The 20,576-nt window shown below is 49.0% G+C and overlaps 1 protein-coding gene across 6 annotated transcripts in view; it reads right to left on the bottom strand.

The window, feature by feature from the left end:
• Positions 1 to 20,576, bottom strand: part of MLLT6 (MLLT6, PHD finger containing) — a 66,418-nt gene that overhangs the window by 33,319 nt on the left and 12,523 nt on the right. For 4 of the 6 annotated variants that reach the window (XM_037886766.2, XM_043536729.1, XM_043536731.1 and 1 more), the window contains exons 3-7: positions 20,467 to 20,521; positions 18,782 to 18,891; positions 16,797 to 16,900; positions 15,926 to 16,019; positions 13,730 to 13,837 (exon numbers count right to left, since the gene is read on the bottom strand). In XM_037886766.2, the coding sequence (XP_037742694.1) occupies positions 13,730 to 13,837; positions 15,926 to 16,019; positions 16,797 to 16,900; positions 18,782 to 18,891; positions 20,467 to 20,521 (471 nt within the window). The remainder of the gene's footprint in view (positions 1 to 13,729; positions 13,838 to 15,925; positions 16,020 to 16,796; positions 16,901 to 18,781; positions 18,892 to 20,466; positions 20,522 to 20,576) is intronic. The other 2 variants (XM_043536728.1, XM_043536730.1) reach the window with 1 other exon arrangement.

Genomic DNA, 20,576 nt, shown 5'->3' with positions numbered 1-20,576 from the left:
AGCTGCAGCCCACATCTGGCAGACAGAATATCCACAGGATCCCCTAATCAGTTTCTGGTAAGATGATATAGGGAAGGGTTTAACACGCCCTGGCTGATTTCAAGAAACTTAAGCCCTCCTCCTCTTCTCCCACTGGGGCTCTTTGCCCCATTGCTTCAGCCCTCAAACTGTTCTCTGTACAGAGACACACATGGTTAATGGGATCAGCAGGCCGAGGGGGTGACTCGGCAAAGCTCAGGATCCAAAGAGATGACAAAGGGGGTGGGGTATGATAGAGGTCTATAAAATCATGACTGCGGTGGAGAAAGCGAATAAGGAGTGTTATTTACCCATTCACATAACACATGAATCAGGGGTCACCCAGTGAAATTAAGAGGCAGCAGGTTTAAAACAAACAACAGAAAGTACTTCTTCATGCAGCACACAGATAGCCTGTGGAACTCATTGCCAGGGGATGTTGTGAAGGCCAAAAGTATAACTGGGTTCAGAAAAGAATTAGATCAGTTCATGGAGGATAGGTCCATCACTGGCTATTAGCCGAGGTGGGCAGGGACACAACCCCAGGCTCCGGGCATCCCTAAGCCTGACAGCCAGATGCTGTGACTGGACAACAGGGGATGGATCGCTTGATAACGGCCCGGTTTTGTTCATTCCCTTTGAAGCATCTGGCATTGGCCAGAAGACAGGACACTGGGCTAGATGGACCTTTGGTCTGACCCAGTATGGCCATTCCTATATACAAATATTCCCCCCAGTCTGCATGGGAGGCAGTAAGGGGTTGGTTTGGGCCCCTCTACCAATGACAGCTGGATTATTTAGGGCAAAATCCATCCTGGTTTCCATCCACTAAAGTCCCTGTGAAATCAGTGGGATTGTACAGGCTGCAAACCAAGCAGGATTATGGCCCGAGAGGTGCTGAGCCCTTGTGGCTACCACAGACTTCCATAGGAATAAGCTCTTCTTAGGCACTGATCCTGGCAGGGCCAGGGTGCCCTCAGCCTCTGCATCTATGGATTGCGGGTGCTCAGCACTCTGTAGGAGGCACCAGCACCATGAGGAGTAATCACGCTTGTTCTGGAGCAGTTTTGCCATTGGTTTCAATGGCAGCCGGACAGGGTCCTTGGCTTGGTAAAGGAAGAGAGAGGCAAGATAAAATAACAACTGCTATACAGAGAAGACCAACTGAGCGTCCCTGTTGAGCCTGTACAAGGGGACACAACCTCTTTATTAGCATTATTATTTATTAGGGTAATGCTTAGTGACCCCAACTGAGATCAAAGCCCTACTGTGTAAGGTGCTGTACATACACATAGTAAGAAACAGTCTCTTCCCCAGAGAGCTTATAGCCAAGGCAGACAAAGGGTGGGAGGAAAACTGAGGCAGAGAGAGGGGTAGTGACTAGCTCAAGGTTCCACAGCAGGTCAGTGGCAAAACCAGGACTAGGACCCAGGTCTCCTAACCCCACTTCAGTGCCTCATACACTAAACACGCTGCCTCTATCAACTGGAGATGGTACCATTGACGTCACAGCGGTTTTGCCATTAACTGGCCTTCTGTAGGTCGGTTTGAGAGCATTTGATTTTTTTACTCTGCATTTCGACACACAGTGATGATGGTTAGTTCTCATGCTTTTTTCGTCAACCTGATTTGTTTGCACTAGCAGGGGGTTTAAAAAAACAACACACCCTCAAATCCTGATTATAAAAGATTCAAAACTGAATGGGCCTGATTCTCCACTCAGACAGCCATGCAAACCTGAGCAAGGCTATAAAACACCTTTCAAAAGGTAAGCAGGAGAGTGGGGTGGGGGGAGAGAAAACCTTTTGAAGTGACAAACACCCATTTTTTCATGGTCTGTGTGTATAAAAACATCCTCACTGCATTTTCCACTTTTATGCATCCGATGAAGGGAGCTGTAGCTCACGAAAGCTTATGCTCAAATAAATTGGTTAGTCTCTAAGGTGCCACAAGCACTCCTTTTCTTTTTGCGAATACAGACTAACACGGCTGCTACTCTGAAACCTGTCATTAGTGAAGTGCACTAGCGAATGTTACAAAGAGATGACTCATTACTGTATATACTACTGTAATGAGTAATGTATATAATACTGCAGTATATACACAGAGAAACGAAAACCCTTGATTTTTGGACATCTACATAAACCGCAAAAATAGCTCAAAATACCCCCCAAAATGAAATTAATAACCCACCCCAAACAGATGCCCTAAATACAATAAAACATAAAAAAAAAGTTGAAATTGAAATGAAACATTTTCATTGACCTCAAACAAACAAACAAACAAACAAAAAATATGAATTTTCCAATTTGGAAAAAAGCCAATTTTTGAAAATTCAAAATATTTTGTGAAACAGAACTGCCATCCTCCGCATAGCTCTATTAATTATAATAATTTATTAGTGATCGCCACAGATAAAGCTGACAGCTGAAAAGGGTAATGCCACCATAGGCTACTATCCTTCTCCCTTGGTAAATTGTTGTTGCTTGGGGAACTCACTGCTATAGGAAATTGAGGCCAAGAACTAAGCAAAATACAAAGAGGGATTGAACATTTATATAGATAGGAAGAATATCCAGAATTATAATCGTTAAGGCTAACATACATTTTGGAAGGGATATTAAACTTCATGCTTAAGCAAATCTATAACCACTACAGTGGAGGATGAGACCTAATGTAGGGGGCAGATGAGCCCACATCTGCTACTGCAGGGTTCTTACACCTTCCTCTGAAGCATCTGGTGCAGGACATTGTCAGAGACAGGATACTGGGCTAGCTGGACCTCGGGTCTGATCCAATCTGGCAGCTGCCAACATTTAGGCCTGAAAGGAGCTTCATGTGTGGGGACCCCTGTGCTGCACAGAACTCAATGCAGGATCGGAGGTCTCGGGCTTAAAACTGAAAGTGGTCCATAAAGACCCTTGATGCTTCTGTGTTTGCACAGTGACGAGTGCAGTGGGATCCTGCTCTTTGACTGGGATTTCCTATGTGCTACAGTAATACAAATAATAATGACTGAGAATTACTTATTATTACTTGGTATTATTATTTAAAAGGCAGCAAGATTTCAATATTTAAAGCAACACACTTTTTAATGAAAATAAATGTGACATATAATTAACCCTGGAGAACTTACTGCTGCAGGATATTGAGGCAAATAACTTAGCGAGAGAAATGAATGCTTACAAGGTGCCATGAAGATGAAGAAGGTTGTCTGTGGAAGTACCAAGCACGAGGAATAATATTATTTTTAAAGGATGAGATTGCTGGAAGGGTAGAGGGTCCCCTGTTCCCATAACTTCTGATTTTCTAGGCTTCCCATTCTTAAAACCTCCCATGCCAGGAGTAAAGCTACTCTATAAAGAGTAAGGTTCTGATCCTGTGGGTTGCTGAGAACTTCCTAGGAGCTGCTGCGTACCCTCAACCTTCAAGGAAGTCACTGAGCCTTGGAGACATTTGGTAGCTTGCAGGATCAGGCCTGCAAAAGAACCGTCTCCAGCAGTCAAGCTCATAGCTCTCTGCTCTTTCTGTCGTATATTGATCTTGGTAGAGGGTGATAATTATTTCCTTTGTGTTGAGTGTTGTGTGTGATGAATGCCCTGGGGCCAGATTCATCCCTGGTGCAACTCTGTTGAGGAAGTAGTTAAAAAAGGAGGGCATGAAATTGCATCTGCCATAAAAGCTCATAAACAGAATACTTATTCCAGAACAAAGAGACTTTTTATTCACAGAGTGTCCACAGGGGGAGCAATTCCAGAATAGCTATGCAGGCCAATTTCCCCCTGGTTCTCCAACCTGAACCCCTGCTTGTCTTTTGGATGTTGTGAGTCACATGGGGCACTTGCAAGCTGGTCATCCAAAAACGGAGCTGCCCAAAGAGAGTGGTGCTGTCGAAATGTGGGCCTTTGTATCTTTCCCAAGGCTAGATAATGAGTCAGCAGCAGAGCCAGGGCTATTAGTATTTGTATTATAGTATCACTTATGAGCCACAAACAAGATCAGGGCTCCATTGTGCGAGGCACAGTATAGTGAGAGACCATCACTGCCCCAGTACTCTGACAATCTCAACAAAGGAAGGATCCACACTCCTATTTTAATGGTGGAGAACTGAGACCCTGGGAGATCAAGTGCCAGATTTGAAAAGGTATTTAGGAGGCTAAAGATGCAGGTAGGCACCTAGTGGGAGTTTCAAAAGCACCTAAGTGAGTTAGGTGCCTCATCTCATTGATTTTCAATGGGAGTTAGGGGCCTAACCTGCTTAGGCACATTTGTTAGTCCACTAGGCACCGAAACCCCTTTGTAAATCTGGCCCTAAGTGATTTACAATAGATCACACCGGGAGTCAGCAGCAGATCCAGAAACTGAACCCAATTCATCTGAGTACCAGGACAGTGGCTCAACCACAAGATCATCCTTCCTTCCGGCAAACCAATGGCTTCTGTCTCCTAGCCATAAGTTCAATCCACTTGACCACAGTCTCTCTTCACACAGGCTTGGCTGTAACCAACCATAACATCTGTTCCTCTCTCTCTCTCCCCATCCATCCATCCCATACTTGTCACCTTATTACCTAAACCATCTTCCTTTTCCCCTCATCTCAACCAACTGGCGGGTCTGATGTGATAACAACTCCCCAGCGAATTTGCTATGGAGCCCAAACCGAACAGCTCCAACCCTGAGCAGCAGCTGGACAGGGGTACTTTGGACACAACTTCTAGGAAAGTCTTTGGAAGATGAAAAACGTTGTAGGAAATAAACTACCGGGACGAAGAGATGGTAAAGGCATTGCTCATTCCATCACGGCAGCCCTGAGGTCAGGGAAGGAGGCCCATCATGAGCAGGGAAGAAGGCAGAGTTGTAACAGCAGCAGAGAGGCAGTAGAAAAAGGAAAATTGGCACGGCTGCCTCCCCTCCTCCACGCCCCGCCCCGATGCCATGCATGCCCACCACAGGAGTCAAGAAGATGGAAGAAAGGGGAGATAGGATTTCACACATGAAGCACAAAAGTGCCTTAGCAACGGGGCATTTAGAGCTAAAAAAGACTTGATGACACCATGGTCCTTCCCGTAGTTATCACAGAAAGAGGCAGCTCTGATGCTGGAAATGTCCTTAGCTTCCCCCCATATCCTTCTCATGAAACAGGTGGGTTCAGCTGGGCTGCCCACATGAGAGGAGTGCACCTCTCTCCAAACAAATGTGTCATGTTAAAAAACAACAACAACAGTTATCCATTAAGTCACATGGAGTTGGAATACTGTGCCCGGCAACGCCACTGGGTATTTGTGGCGATCCAGGGACTACCTTGCACTTTACAAACACCTCGGCCAATGTTTTGATGCCTGAGTGCAGTGCTGCCAACTCTCCAGTTGTGCTTAAAGCCCCAGCTCCTGGAAGCAAGGGATTATGTGAGAATCTCAGCTTTCACTTAAAAACAAACAAACATTTCCATCTCTCATGATTACCAAAAAACGCTTGCCAATGTGACTAAAGACTCAAAAACCAGAAGGCAAATTAAAAAAAATCTATTATATTAAAATCTCATGGTTTTTAGCCAATCTCTTGATTTTTCAGAACCTGATTCATGCTTTTTGAATGCTCTGGGCTTGTAATATTGCAAACATTAATTAATCAATTAAGCCTCACAAACATCCCTGTAGGATACACAGATGTTACACTCACTTTACAGATCGGAAAACTGAGGCACTGGGAGTTTAAGTGACTTGCCCAAAGTCATGTTATTCATCAGTGGCAGAGCTAGGACTGGAATGAAAGGGTTGTGACTCCTAGTCCATTTCTCTAATAAGAAAAATAAACACTCATTTAGTGGCTTATGGAAGATGTTTTCAATGTGCTTGACAAGGGTGGTTCAGTATCTATATCCCCATTTTACACAAGGGGAAACTGAGGCAAAGAGCAGTGAAGTGACTTGCCATAGGTCTCACTCAGTGGAAGTTAGGTAAAGAACCCAGGCATCCTGACTCCCAGTCTCCAGCACTCACCTCCACGCACCACTCATGACACCCACAGAAAATGAAGCTAGTGTCGGTCAGGAGGTGGGACACTGCGGTGCAGCATTACAGTGTGACGATGCAAATGCTGCACGAGACAGCGTTGTCATGATTTTATCCCATAGGTCATGGCAAGTAGGGCACAAGCCAGAGCTAACATAGTAGCTGTTGTGACAGATCTCAAGAACTTCCTGCTCCAAAACCACAGGTCTCTGCTATTTGAAGTCCTGGAGAATCTCCTTTAGTTGTCAGCACTATAGAGGTTATGACAAATAACTGAGCATTGCATCTGGTTGCATCTAGGAACGTATATATATATATATGCACACGCACATCGCAAGCACTCAGCACCCACAACTGGGACCAGATTTGCCGAATAGCTCATCTCCAATTTAGGCACTTAAGATAAGTGGCCTGCTTTTCCAAAGAGCTCAGCACACTGGGTGCTCGGCTCTTTTGAAAAGGTGGCCCCAAGTGCAGGTGCTGAGCAGTTGGGAATCTGGCTCTGAACTCTGGAACATCTGCTCTGCAGAGGCCAGCCTTTGAACCCTGCTTAAACTTACCCAGCAGCTACTTCCTGCATTCAGACCAGAGTGTTGCAAGGAGACTAGAAGTGGAATTGCAGTTGTACTCCAAGCCAACACAAAGAGCTCCAGGTCATGCCCACAGCCACCTCCTTCTCCTCCCCTGCTCAGTTAGGAAACACTTCTTCTTTTCAGGCTTCTCCGGGTCACTCACTTACTCCCCTCTTGGTGAATCAGAAGGCCAAAACAACCGGGTGGAACCTCAGCCTTGTGTTTCTGGGTCTCAAACCCCTGCACTTCCACTTTGCAAGTTTCAGGATGCCTGATTGCTCTGAGTCCCTTAGTGATACCCCAGGAAATGGACAAGTCAGGTTATTCCCTGATACTTTAGTAGGTCAGGTTACTTGGCTACTACCCAGAGCCCTGACACCCAGCGGGGCCGGGTTACCTGACCACCCAGGGGCCTTGGCATCCAGAGGGGTCAGATTACCCAATCACCCAGTGGCCCTGGCACCCAGAGGGGTCAGGTTACCGGGCTAGCCAGGGGCACTGGCACCCAAAGGGGTCAGATTTACCCAGCCACCCAGGGGTCCTGGCACCCAGAGGGGTCGGGTTACCCAGCCACCTAGGGGCCCTGGTCCCTAGTTACTCACTGGGAGTTATTTTAGTGGGGTTGACAGTCCCTCAGACAAGCTACCTTGTTACCCACAAGCATGCGCATGGAGAGCCAGCTGGCAGCCCCCAGGTCCTGCAGCCCTGCCCTGTCTCCACCTTGCTCCATTGTGCCGCCCACGCCCAACTTGGCAGGCAGCAGCCCCATGCCGTGCCATCCCCCCAGCGCTCGGCCCAGGCATTTAAACGTGTCCGTTCGCTCTGGGGGAAGGGAGGGGATGAGTATCACCGCTGCTCTGAAGGCTTCCTGCAAGAGCCACCACTGATTGCACAGTCTGGAGGAAGGGTAGGGCCGGAGCCTGCCCTGCTTGCCAACGCCCAGTCCTCCAGTGCCCAGCACCCCCGGCCCCTTCCCCTCCATGCAGACCCCGCTTCTGCAAATCTGCTTTCCAGGAACCTTGGTGTGCAGCCCTGAGAAATCACTGCCAGTGCCTCCTGCCTGCCTGGGGAACCTGCAGTGAAGAGAAGACTGGCAGGAAGCAGCTTCACTGGAGGAGGGGGAGGGGGGCAAATATGTTAACACCCCCACCCCCACCACCCCACACACACACACACACACACACACACAGGCACCCACCTTGCCTCGAAAAACAAAGTACCCCCCTACCTTCCAGGCACTGCACGCTCCCTGCGGGGCTGGCTGGGCGAGCCTGGCTCTGGAGCAAACATGGACCTCCCCCCAAGGCCACCAACTTCATGAAGAACACATCCTCCCCAGGCAGGATTTAACAGCTGGGGATTGGCATCTGGGCATGGAGCAGCGCAGAGGCTTGACTGGGGAAGGAAGGGGAGGGGGGGGAGCTGGGCTCGCATAGCGGGGCGGGACTGAGACACACAATCCAACTTGTAGCTTTCAAGCAGCGGGCGGAGTGAAACAAGATCCCCTGGTTGCCAAAAAGGAGTGCACGGTTTCTCTGGGGCGTTTATTCCCTCCCCCGCTCCAATCCACGCACTCCGCTCCCTGCTCGGAGCCCCACTCCTAATTTGCTGGTGGGCCCGAGCAAGCGGACCATGAAAAGCAGCTTGGAGTGGGGGAAGGAAGAAGAGGCTCCTCGGGGGGTTGGGATCTTAGTCTGGAAGAGGCGAGCGGTCTCTGGTTCTTACTCTCTAATAATCCAGAAACCAAGGAGGCCAGGATGTGGGTGCAGCAGCAGGAAGAAGGCAGAGAAAGGAAGGAGGAGTTAAAAATGTTGCCCCAGTGAAAGCTACTGGCCTCATTCTGCTCTCTCTTCCACCAGTGTGGCCCCGTTCATTGCAGTGGGTTTCCTTCTGAGTTACACCAGTGTAAGAGAGAGGGGAAGCTAGCCCAGTGAGTGCATGGGGGATAAGTCAAGGCACCCAGATGGGTCAGGTTAGCTGCTTATCCATGGGTGCTAGCACCCAGATGGGTCAGGTTAGCTGGTTACCCCCTGGATTTCACGCAGAGGCATGAGAGCAGCACCTGCTCTTAAATTGTTGCAGCTCTATTTATTTGCTCCAAAGAATTTGCTGGGAGGGGTGGGCCGGACCGTGCCCCCTAATGAAAGGCCCCAAAGGGGTGTCATTCAGACTGGGATCTGGATCAGGGCTCGGGGGGCTGGGTTTGAGGCTGAATCAGACTTGGATCTGACCGTGCCAAAAATATCCCGGATGCTGATCTCACAAGTCTTTGGCTGCATTAAAAAGAAGAAAGAAGGCTGCTCCCCACTTTGGATCCAATGTGGAAACAAAACGACCCCTGGCAGGTTTGGTTCTGGTACAGATGGGAACACTAACACATCCACCAAACATAAAGGGGTTTGGATGTGAGATCTCACAGCCCCACCCCTTTCTAACACATGCTGGGACCTAGATATACTTGACTAGATCCTTAGCTGGTATAAACCCCAATAGATAAGCAGTGTGGTCCAGTGGTTAGACCACTGTTTTACAACTTGGAAGGGGGCTCTATTCCCAGCTTTTAACACCGAACTGCCATGTGACTTCTGGCAAGTCATTTAGATGATGAACCCTTTGGGGGCAGGGACTGTTTCTTACTATATGGATGTAGAGCACCCCAGCACAATGGGGCCTTGACCTGCGTTATGACAACTCGGTAAAACTGCAATATCAATAATAATAACAGCAGTGGTTGAGGATCTGGCCTGTTACAGATATTTTTAAAAATGCCCATCACTTCACAGAGGAAGCAGTCTCTGTTTCCATCCATTCCTGGGAACTTCAAGTACACAGAAAACTTCAGCCTACAGAGCATAGCTGTTTTTTAAAGTTTCACAACTGACGAACAGGAGAAGGGGCGCGGGCATCTGTACCTCATTCAACATCCGGATATCATCCAGCATTTTCTCGTTACTTAGCATTGTTTTAAAAAAATGCACACACACAAAAAATGCAACCCGAAGGGTTGAGCAATGAGCAGGCACTTTGGAAATGCCAAGGCAAAGAAATAAACAGTGGTGCTTTTGCTAAGGCCCTGGGTGTGGTTGGAGAAAAAACCCAAACTGCCTTAAAACGAGAGCTAGCCATTTTTGGAACAGCACAAGAGGAAGGAAATGTTAGGGTTGCTGAACCCACAAGGGCTTGGAGGTTCCTGAGAGGGACAGGCACACAGGCTAGCAGGGCCACACCATCAGCGTCTGTTGTCCCAAAGGGTAAGTCTACAAGGCAAAGAAAAACCCGCGGCAACGAGTCTCAGAGCCTGGGTCAATGGACTTGGGCTTATGGAGGTCAGGCTCTGGGGCTAAAACCAGCAGTGTAGACATTGTCACTTGGGCCAGAGCCCCAGCTCCCAAGCGGGAACATCTACACTCCTATTTTTACCCCACGGCCCAAGCCCTGTGAACCCAAGTAAATTGACTTGGGCTCTGAAACTCAGGTGCTGGGGTTTTTTTTTTCCCAGTGTAGTGAACGCTCCTTACAAACTATGAGCCCTGCAGCTTTCAGACATATGTAAGGATCTTGGTGTATGCTCCTATGCACATGCAGCTCTGCTGAAATGCGGCCATCTCTGGGATGGAAGGCACCCTCTATGCTGCACAGCAGGGGAAAGGAAGGAAGATTTTGCCCAGGGATAATGCAGCAAATCCCATTTACTCTTAAATGTGCCACGTGGCCTATAATGACTATGCACAGCTGACAGGATCCCCTCCTTTTAGGATCTCATTTATGAGAGCTACCCCAGTAGTACTCTGTGGTCAAGATCCACCTCTTGTGTAATTCTGTTGAAGACTACTGACTCCAGGGGAAATTACACCAGACACAGCTGAGCTATCCAAATGTCGAACCCATGGTGCTAAGGCAGTCAAGACAGTTCCAACCCCAAGCTCAGGCCACAAAGCTATCCCTTCCATCTGCCACCCTCTCCGGAAAGACACGGCCAGCATGAGGGCCAGTAATGACTTTCACGAGTCCATCACACATTCACAGGACAGCAAGAGTCTCACATTTTTCGGGGGCACCCCAAAGCAGCATGACAACAGAATGAGGACGTGTCGTCACGCTGTGATGTAACGTGCTGCAACGTGACTTGCTCGGGTGTTGGCGCAAGCGTGGATTGGCAACGTGATCGGGGCTGATGCAAACAAGGGGAAACCCTTCTCCTAAATCTGACGGGTGCTTTTCATTTGAGTCCTTCCTGTCCAGGGCCTCCCTATAAGCTAAAAAGTGGGTAATGGAATTAAGGCTCCATATCATTGGCTGCCATGGGTACAAACTCCATAGCAATATAAAGTCTACTAGTGATTTCACTATTGCCATCGCTTTTATATGGAAGACACTCAGACACTAGAGTGAGGGGCAGCAGTATAAAACCCTGCGCTAGCCAGGTAATTAGCAACAAAGGATGAACCCAAGGTTTGCCAGGGCTTCAAATCCTCTCCTGAAGGCCAGAGGGGAGGGCAGGACAGCTGAAGGTCTTTACCAGAATAGTAAGGTATAACCCTAGTAACACCCAGATCCCTTTCATTAAGGCTCTCAGAGAGCTCTGCAAACAGGAATCATTTTACAATGCTCCCTGGGAGATAGCTCAATCTTGCAATGCCTATATTACAAGTGGTTAAGAAGGGGAGGGAAAATGACCTTGCCCAAGGTCATCATCAAAAGCAGGCATAGAACCCAGGAGTCCTGAGGGCCAGTCCCCTGACCTAGCCACTCAACCCTTACTGCGAAACGGTTCGGGGAATAACAGATTTGAAGTCCTGCTTTAGACACTCTTTGAATGGTTACGGCACACGCACAATCTGTATTCAGTGGCAATTCTTTCAATTCGTGCACCTTAACAACGAACTGGGGCCGGACCTGTATATTGCTGGGCACCCATGACTTACACAGACTTCAGTGGGAGTTGAGGGGCAAGGCCGGGTGCTTCATGACCATTCTCGTGTCAGCTGCTTCATCCCCCCGAGAGAGGAGGTTTACACTTAGCCCTCTTTGTGCCTCAGTTTCCCCGTCTGTAATGGGGGAATGATTTACGATTACGATTATTTATTTGCATTGCGGTAGCACCCTAAGAGTCATGGGCCAGTGCCCTATTGTGCTAGGGGCTGTACAAACCCAGTGATGATCCACCCAGGGCTGGGCAGAGTTGTAGGGCTGAGTCCATCCCTGTTTGTGAGGCACCCAGACGTGACAACAGCAGCAAGCGCTGCAGAAATGCAAACAAACATACATTCCTCCTGCTCTGGCTTCCCCTCCAGTGCCAACCTGTTTTTCCAGCCTCAGCATGGAGACCGGCACCACCTACACTCCTGCCTGCTAGGCACATGACAATGATCCCGCCCCTGTCACCCCCGCTGCCAAAGTCTGTGTAAATACAGTAAACGTCTTACCCTGACCTTCGCAGCTTCAGTCAGTTATAATTCCAGCTGGGATCTCCAAAGCTCCTGTCAATCACACTGATCCCGTCCCCCTCCCCCAACCCCTCTGGCTGGTGCTGGCTAAAAATAGCACGTTCCATTACAGCTGTTTACCCGGTGCCAAGCTCCAGCTCTCTCTATCCATGACACAAAGGCTCTTTCTCTCTCCCTCCCTCCCAGCAGCTGCAACTTACAAGAGGAGTAAATATATCCTGGTGTATCTTAGCCTCGTCTACACCAGGAAATTTGCTCTTTCAGGGTCAGCAGTGGGGTGCATGTGAATTTATACAAGCATCCCTGGAAACTGACGTCTCCCCTGTTCGACTACGGATCAGGTACGGCACGGTGCTCGCACGTACTGGCCGGTGTGTGTCAACCCAGATCTGGAGGGACCTCTCAATAGGGACGAGAGGGGACATGAATCTTCACCACCCACTCAGCCCCTCTCGGATGGGGCTGGCAAGAAGGAAATCAGGTGGCATTCACTGCAGCCATGTTGCTTTTCTAAGGTGGATGTGCCTGCCCATTGGGAACTGGGCTGAGATCCACCCAACTCATTCCACAGAAATTACCCAACAAGCCCTCAGGGAGTTCTGGAGTTTGGTTATTACCAGCCTGCGCTGGATTTGAATTGGTTTGTTTATTTATGGAGTGCTGCAGCATTAAAACAAGACAAAATAAAAGCTAGCAAGCCAGACACCCCCAGACACCACCCAGGGCAAGACCTTAGGAGTTCCTGCTCCAGTTTCCATGGCACCATCAGCTGCATTTCTGCAATGAGCTAAATTCTGCTCCCGGTTCCACTGGTGTAAACCTGAATGACTTCAATGGAGTCACTCCCGATTCACACCAGGATAACTGAGAGCAGAATTTGATCCATAAAGTCTCAGAAGACATCAATGTGGCCAATAGGAGAGCACATCTCTGTCTCCCTCATTAACATGGCTTGTAATACTGTCGTGATTTCGGTAAGCACATCTTACTCGTTTAAATAACTATCATTCCAGACAGACACAGAGTGTGATGTTCTTCAGAATAATCATTTAACCAAAATGAGACATTTCCTTGGTTAGTTTTGCACCACAGGGCAGGATCCATGTGACTGTGCTTAATTTGGCTAATTAAGCACCTTGCTTGTTATTATGAATTATTTTATTGTTTACAGTTAACAACTTGGCCAAAATTCTGTGACCCATAATCTCTTGGCCCTTGAATGCAAAGCCTCCAAAGTCTGTGAGCATAACCTCAAGCATAAGTCACAGGCTGTATTTGAACCCACTGCTTTCAGCACCACAGCACAGACTCTTCCCACTTGAGCTAAAGAAGTAACTCTACTAGCTGGTGGCAGTAGTAGACTGTTATCCTCCATATGGAACAACCGCTGGGAAGGGAGGGAAAGCATGTTACATGGGCACCTCTGCTGGCATGTGTTCCCTTTGTACGTGCAGTGTTTCACATGCACCATGGCTGTGCTTCCAAATTTACCATGTGTTTCTAGAGTGCGATTTGAAAATGCAGCCCAGTGGACAAATCTCCAGTTGTGAACACCTTTGGACGGCAATGATACATCAGACAGGATACCTGTGGCCCCCACACCCTTTTCTCCCTTCTTTCACCCCATACGATCAAGTCCTTACTCTCTCAATGCACAGACACATACCCAGGGGAACATTACCTTCTTTGGCCTCTCATGGTGGGAGACAGGCTTCTCCTGAGCGGGTGACACAGACCGGCTTCTTCTCCCGGCGATGAAGGAGCTGCCTCCAGAGTGACGCAATGTCTTCTGAGATAAGCGGGGGATTTGGGGGGAGGAAATGGAGAATAGACAAAAAAAATAAAGAGCCAATGGTGAGGACAGGGCCAATGCTTCAGCACTTCAGCAAAATCATGACTAAGGCCTTGGCTACACTTAAAATTTAGATCGATCTAACTACGTCACTCAGGGGTATGAAAAATTCACACACACCCCGAATGCTGTAGTTAAGCCAAGGCAACCCCCCCAGTGTAGGTGTGGCTACAATGGCATAGTGGCAGCTGTCCTGCTGTAACAACCGTGGTGTCGGTGTGGCCTAAAACAGGGGCCACATGGCCCTTTGCTGGTCTTGGGAAGGGAGGCTGGAGGAGTTTCACCCTTTCACTAGAAAGAAGATTACAAGCAGGATAACCTACAGCTTGCCAACTTTCTGGGCAAGCTGAATGAGGATAGGGGATTAATGAGACATGCTTTACCTGATTTCCCCTCTCCTACCCCAGCAACTCTCCATCTGGTCAGATGGACAGCCCTCCCCCCGCTTCTTATATGTCACTCCACTTCAAATCGCTCCTCGTGGTCTCTTGTGCCTTTTGCCCTTTACACAACAATAATGGTGTGAAGAAACCACGTGGGGAGCCCAACAAGTGTGTTTAGTATGCGCGACTGACATGCCAAGCCTAGTTATACACGCATACTGCTGCTCTGACTGGTTTCGAAAGCACAGAGCAGCACAGTGAGGGCCACCAGAGGGTTCACAGACTGCTTCAAGGGATACTATCCAATTCCTGTATGCCACATGGCCAGTGCACAAAGACACGCACGAGGCAGAGGAAGTAGCTAGGCCCTGCCTGGGGGTGAGAGCTTTGTAAGCAAGGAGGAGAGGAGCTTACCTATGAGGAGGAGCTGAATTGTGGCAGAGATGGTGCTCTGACCTGATTTGTACCACCCTAAACCCTTGTTTAGCTCACATGGGTAGATATATAGAGATAGGCCCAAACCAGACTCCCCTGCTTGGCTTCTATATCCAGGCCCCCTTCCTAGATAAGGCCAATGCTCTTGAGTAAGATGTTGGGTGAGGGGGGCTCTGTTCTCAGACCCCTGGTGAGGTGGCTGCTGGGGAGCCCTGCTGCCTATAAGTGCATCGGGAAAGCAGATACAGGGCCATGGTTGTCCTGGGTGATGAAGGGACCCACATAGCAGGAATGTGGCCTCCAGTTTGACTTTGGGGAGGAGGCCGGAGATATTAGACACGGAATGTGACAGCCCTGATAAGTGGGAAGGAGATTGGGAAAGGCCACCAAACAAAGCAGGGGCCGAGAGCGCTGGGGATTAGGTGTTCTTTCCAGTAGGGTTGGGGAGAGAAGGGGTCTCTAAATTGGGAAGGGTCCCTCTCCCTCCTATTCCTCTTGTGATGTAATGGGGAAGAGCCCATGTTCCTGTTGTCCCAAATCTCCCCTGAATGCTGGGCAGCGTGTCACCCTCCTCCCTGCATTTTGATGGGGCGCTATATATATATATATATATATATATATGGGGCCAGATTCTGTGCTGCATCTCCTGGGTGTCTTCATGCCATCTTTGGGCCACCCCTGGTTCCAGGCATAAATTAGGGCTGCTCTATCTTACAGCAACCTCTTCAGGAAGGCATATGGGTTGGACAACAGCTCAGAACCCCCTTAGTACCAAGAGCCCTGTAGCACCACATTCCCTCCTGTCCCGACATGTCCCCTACTGGTCCCAAGACCACCACCTAGGCCAGAGTAGTAATGGGCTGCTTACATCAGCCCTATGCTGCTCCTGCACCTGGAGAATCTCCCCCCGGCCCCTTGAGTGCTCCCAGAGTGCCCTACAGGGGCAGGAGCAGGGGGCCAGAACCAGCCCCATAGTTTTAAAGTGCTTTGCGTCAAAGGTCAGGGAAGGTAGCCACTCGCAGGCTCTGCTAGCCCTGTGAGAGCAAGAGAACCAAGGAGTGGTCCATGGCACAGGCTAAGGTCTCGCCTACATCCCCTCAGGGCCTCTCCTGCTGCCAGGCATTGGGACGATCCAGGGTCAACCCCCAAGATGCTGCCTCCCCTTTCAAGAGGGAATAAGCCCTACCAGGGAAACAAAGGGACTCACCATTTTGTTGAAGTGATACTTGCAGTAGCCACAATATTTGACATTGTCGACTTCCAGGACTTCCTCTTCACACAAGAGGCCGGCCATCTGGGCACTGAAATGCACAAGGTGGGGAAGGCGGCAGAGCATAAACCTCAACAGGCCATGTGCTGAGTGCTTTGTCCCATGAAGGGCTGGATGCTTCCCATCCTGGCCTGTTCAATAAATGGTTTGCGATGGGGGGAGAGGGAGAGGGTAGCGATTTGAAAAACATTAGGAGAAAATTTTCACCAAAATTTGACACTTTGGAACCATTTCAACCTCTCTCTAAGCTGGTGGGGAAAATTTTCGCAAAAGGTTTTAGTGGAAACGTTGAACATTGTCTACCACCTCTATTTGTAATTTTTGCATTTAGCTGGGGACTGGTCTGAGCGACATGTGATTATTCCAAGGGACAATAGCTCATGAGTAAGGAAGCCAGGCTGTTCCCAGTGCAAAGCAGGGAATTCCAACCTTCCCGTGATCGACAGGCTCTGAAGGTGCATGAGAGATGAGACCTTAAAAATCATATACTTCTGATTAAGCTCTTCCAGGCCCTGTGCTCGTGAAAAAGCATCCCTGGGCTGTGAGTCAGCCTCTCTATCATTAGATTTCACCCAGTCCTAGGGAAATCCCCTTCACTCACTGCCCCACCCTGGGAATGCCTCCTTCTTGTGAAATTTCACACAACTCTGGGGAATCTCCTCCACCTCTGGTAGGTGTGTGGGGGGGATATAAAGTCAGTGTTATTTGCCCAGTTCCCCTTGGAGTGGGGCCCTGTCTGCTGCTTAACATGGCCTCAAGGCTGTGGCACAGAAAACAGCTGATGGGGGCCGTTACCGCGGCGACTCACCAGGTGACATGGAAGGCTTGCCGGCAGCCATGTCGATTGCAGGTCATACAAGCCCCAGAGGCTGCTTTGCTCTCCCTGCCCTGCTCTTCACAGATATAGCAAGTCTGGGGAAAGGAAACGGAGGGCTGTGAGCTGTCCCTCAACCCCATGGAGGCCATGCAATGGGCAGGCCTTCCCCATCCCATGCACACTGCTCCATAGTCCGCAAAGACCTTCCCAAACTTCTCCCTGGGGGGTGTATCAGTTCCTTCCTGTGACACTGATACTGGTTTATTTTTCAGTGTTCCACTCAGCCTCAGCCCCATTGATCCCAATAACAGCCTCCTTGCCTTTTCTCCCCACGCATGTTTCTCCATAACCTGTGAGTCAAAGACAGCTTCAGCCCACAAGTTCCCCATAACATGTGGGTCAAAGGGATACCCATCCCCATTCTCCCTGCAATGCATTGGGCAGATGAACCGCCATTCCTGCCATCCCCTAATAATAGGGGGGGGACAGACACTCACAGTCTTCCCCTGCCCCCCCATATAACAAGTGGCTCACACCACAATATGGGGCATTGCACACACAACAAGAACTGTTCTCTGGGCAAGGGCCGGGTGAGGGCAATGGGAATGCAAAGGCACAAGTCAGAGGCGGAGCCATGGCAGTGGAGGGAAATCAAGGTAACTTGCAAGAATTGCCACAGGGCAGGACAAGAGGCAATGAATTCAAACTACAGCAGAGCAGATTTAGATTAAACCTCAGGAAAAACTTCCTAACGGTAAGAACACCAGGATAATGGAACAGTCTGCCTGGAGAAGACATGGAAGCTCCTTCTCTGGCGGTTTTCAAAAGGAGGCTGGATAGCCATCTGCCTTGGATGGTTTAGACACAACAAATCTTGCATCTTGGCAGGGGATTAGACTAGATGACCCGTGTGGTCCCTTCTAACCCTGTGATTCTAGAATTTTAATGAGACTTCACTTTATTATATGTTTTTGAAAGGGAATAAAATACCCGGAAATGAACCCAAAGTGGATAGGAAATGCAGGGAATAAGAAAAGGCCCAACAAAGACCATATGGAGGTGGGGGCATCTGGAGAAAAGGGAGAAAGGACTGACAGAGACCTCCTGGATCATAGAGTCCGCCCTTATGTCACAGGGTGGCTGGCCCCTTTAAAAGGAGTCAGGGCCCAGTCTATCCACAAAGGGCTTCTTTAAGGAGAATGAGCCTAGCCTAGCCCAGCCCAGCCCCGCCCCCATGTCAATAATTAACCCCCTTGCACCTGATAAAAGGGTACGAGCTCAGCTGACGGAGGGTTCTCCTAGAGAAAAGAGGCTCTCAGAGCAGCATCTAGAAATGCTAGCAGGAGGTAGAAGTCTACGTGGTCGAGAGCACACAGGCCCAGGTGGAGACTGTGAGATGTCTGAGGAGAGGAGACCTGTCTGAATTAGCTCCCGGAAGAAGGGTGGATTTGAGGAGCTAAGGAGTTTGTACTTTGTGCAAGAGTTAATAAGTAAGCCTCCTTATTAGCAGGAGGAAATCTTGGTCTAAGTACTCTGGTCTACTAGTAAATAATTGCATGACACAAGAAAGAGAGAGGAGAGGGCCTGCAGGGCCATGCAGTGCTTAATTTGTAATGAAAGAGGTGCCAGGGCTCAAGCAATTTTTTTACTTTCATAATTAACACAGCAAACCTAGAGGCGCCAGGGATGAGCCCGGGCACAAATTAAGCACTGGGGCCACGCCATGCCACAAGGGGGTGTACTCAGGGGTTGGCATGCTGTCATATCACCCTGTTCATAAATGTATCAAGCTCCATTTTAAAACTAGTTAGGTTGTTTGCTCTCCCCACTGCTCCTAGAGGGACTCCTCTGATGGTCAGAATCCTTCTTCTAACTTCCAGCCTAAGTTTATTCATGGCCAGTTTAACCCCCTTTGTTCTTGTTCCAACCGTGTCCTTTAGCTCCAATAACTCTTCTCCCTCCTCAGGCAGCCTCACCTTGCTGAAACGGTCGTGAGGTACGTACTGCAGGACAATCGGCTCCATGGTCAGCACGTTGGCGAACTGCACCTCGGGGATGTACAGAGCACAGACGACATGGGCCCAGCCTGGGGAAGCAAACGGGAGAGAGAAGATCACAGCAGGCCCCCATGAGATGCCAGAGACCTGGGGAGGGCAGCAAATAGGCAGTAGGATGGAATCACAGTTCGGGGGAGGCTGGAAGGGAGGGAACTAAACTAAATCACATCCTGGCCTTGAGATTTTAATTGTGAAAGATAGGACTGGAAGGGACCTCAAGAGGTCATCTTGGCATCCCCACATTTTGAGGCAGGATGAATTATAACCTAGGCCATCTCTAACAGGAGGTTGTCCAACCTGTTCTTAAAAACCTCCAATGATGGGGATTCGACAGCCTCTCTCAGTAGCCTGTTCCAGTGCTTCCTTATCCTTAGAGTTAGAAAGTTTTTCCTAATATCTGACCTACACTGTCGTGCTTCAAATTAAGCTGATTCCTTCTTGTCCCACCCTTGGTGAACATGAAGAACAACCGATCGCCATCCTCTGTAGACAGACAGATGGCTAGATACCACCTGCAAATTTTAACTAAAGGGACAGAAATTTCTTGGAGAGAGCAGGTTTAGAATGTCCACTCCTCCCCACAAATGACCCACTCGACATCTGAAGCCCAGACTGTTGCAGACCAGCCAGAACCACGAGCCAGCTGGGAGAAGGACAACTCTCCACAAGATGCGGATGGGACAACTCTGGAGGAAAGTCCCACTCCATTACAGCAACCCCCCCCCGCCCCAGCTTGATTGTTAAATTCCGAATCCTCAACAGAATCAGATGCAGAAGCAGAATCTCCACCCTGCCTGGGACAGCACTAGCCCAAGTTGAATCATCATCACAACAGCCACTAGTAATGATGATAAGAATACCTAGCGCTTATTCCTCCATAGATCTCAAGGCATTTTACTAAGGAAGTATCATTTTCCCAATTTTATAGATGGGGAAAAACTAAGTTACAGGAAGGTGAAGTGATTTGCCCAAGGTCACCCAGCAACACAGTGACAGAACTAGGAACAGAACCTCTTCTTTATCCACTAGGCCGTCCTGCCTCCCCACTAACCGACTCCTTTGCTGGAAGTCTCAGCAGAGAGGGCAAGGATTGACTAGCTCTCTCAGAGAATCAATTCCCCTCTTATCCCTACTGGGAGGTATTCTCTCCAGCATAATTAACCTTTGTAACTCACCGCTACAGCATATGATTGAAGTAAATAGTTTAGTAGGTTATGTATTTATATGAACAATAGCTGCATCTGCAGTGACACTAGCTTAGGTGAAAATTACAAAGGCCATCCCCATGCTTCAGGGCATAAACCAGAATACCAGCTAGGGGTCAGGAAGGAATTTTTTCCAGAGAATAGTGTTGCCTTTGTAGGTACATTAGGAGGTACGTGTGTGTATGGTAGGGGAGATGTTACTCCTTCCTCTGGAGCATTTGGCATTGTCCACTGGTTGGCAACTTAGACAGCATCCAGCACTGGCAACCTAGATGGACAATGAGTGCAGTAATTTCTACGTTGTTAACCACTACTCTGCATCTGGAACTGGTGCTGCCATCCCCCCAGCAGACAATGCAATGAGAAAGCAAGCTGACTGCTCTGTGCAGGGGCATTTACCTCCATTGTCGGTCCGTTTCAGGGCTCCGTCTTTGTGGGGACACAGCTCGCATCTCTTGAAATCAAACAGAAACAATGAGGTTAGTATGGTTCCTGGTAAGGGATGGGGA

The sequence above is a fragment of the Chelonia mydas genome, chromosome 27, assembly GCF_015237465.2.
Source record: "Chelonia mydas isolate rCheMyd1 chromosome 27, rCheMyd1.pri.v2, whole genome shotgun sequence".
In the NCBI taxonomy this organism is placed as follows: Eukaryota; Metazoa; Chordata; order Testudines; family Cheloniidae; genus Chelonia; species Chelonia mydas.
Note: the sequence above shows the minus strand (reverse complement) of the source record. Positions and strands in the feature narration are given on the sequence as shown.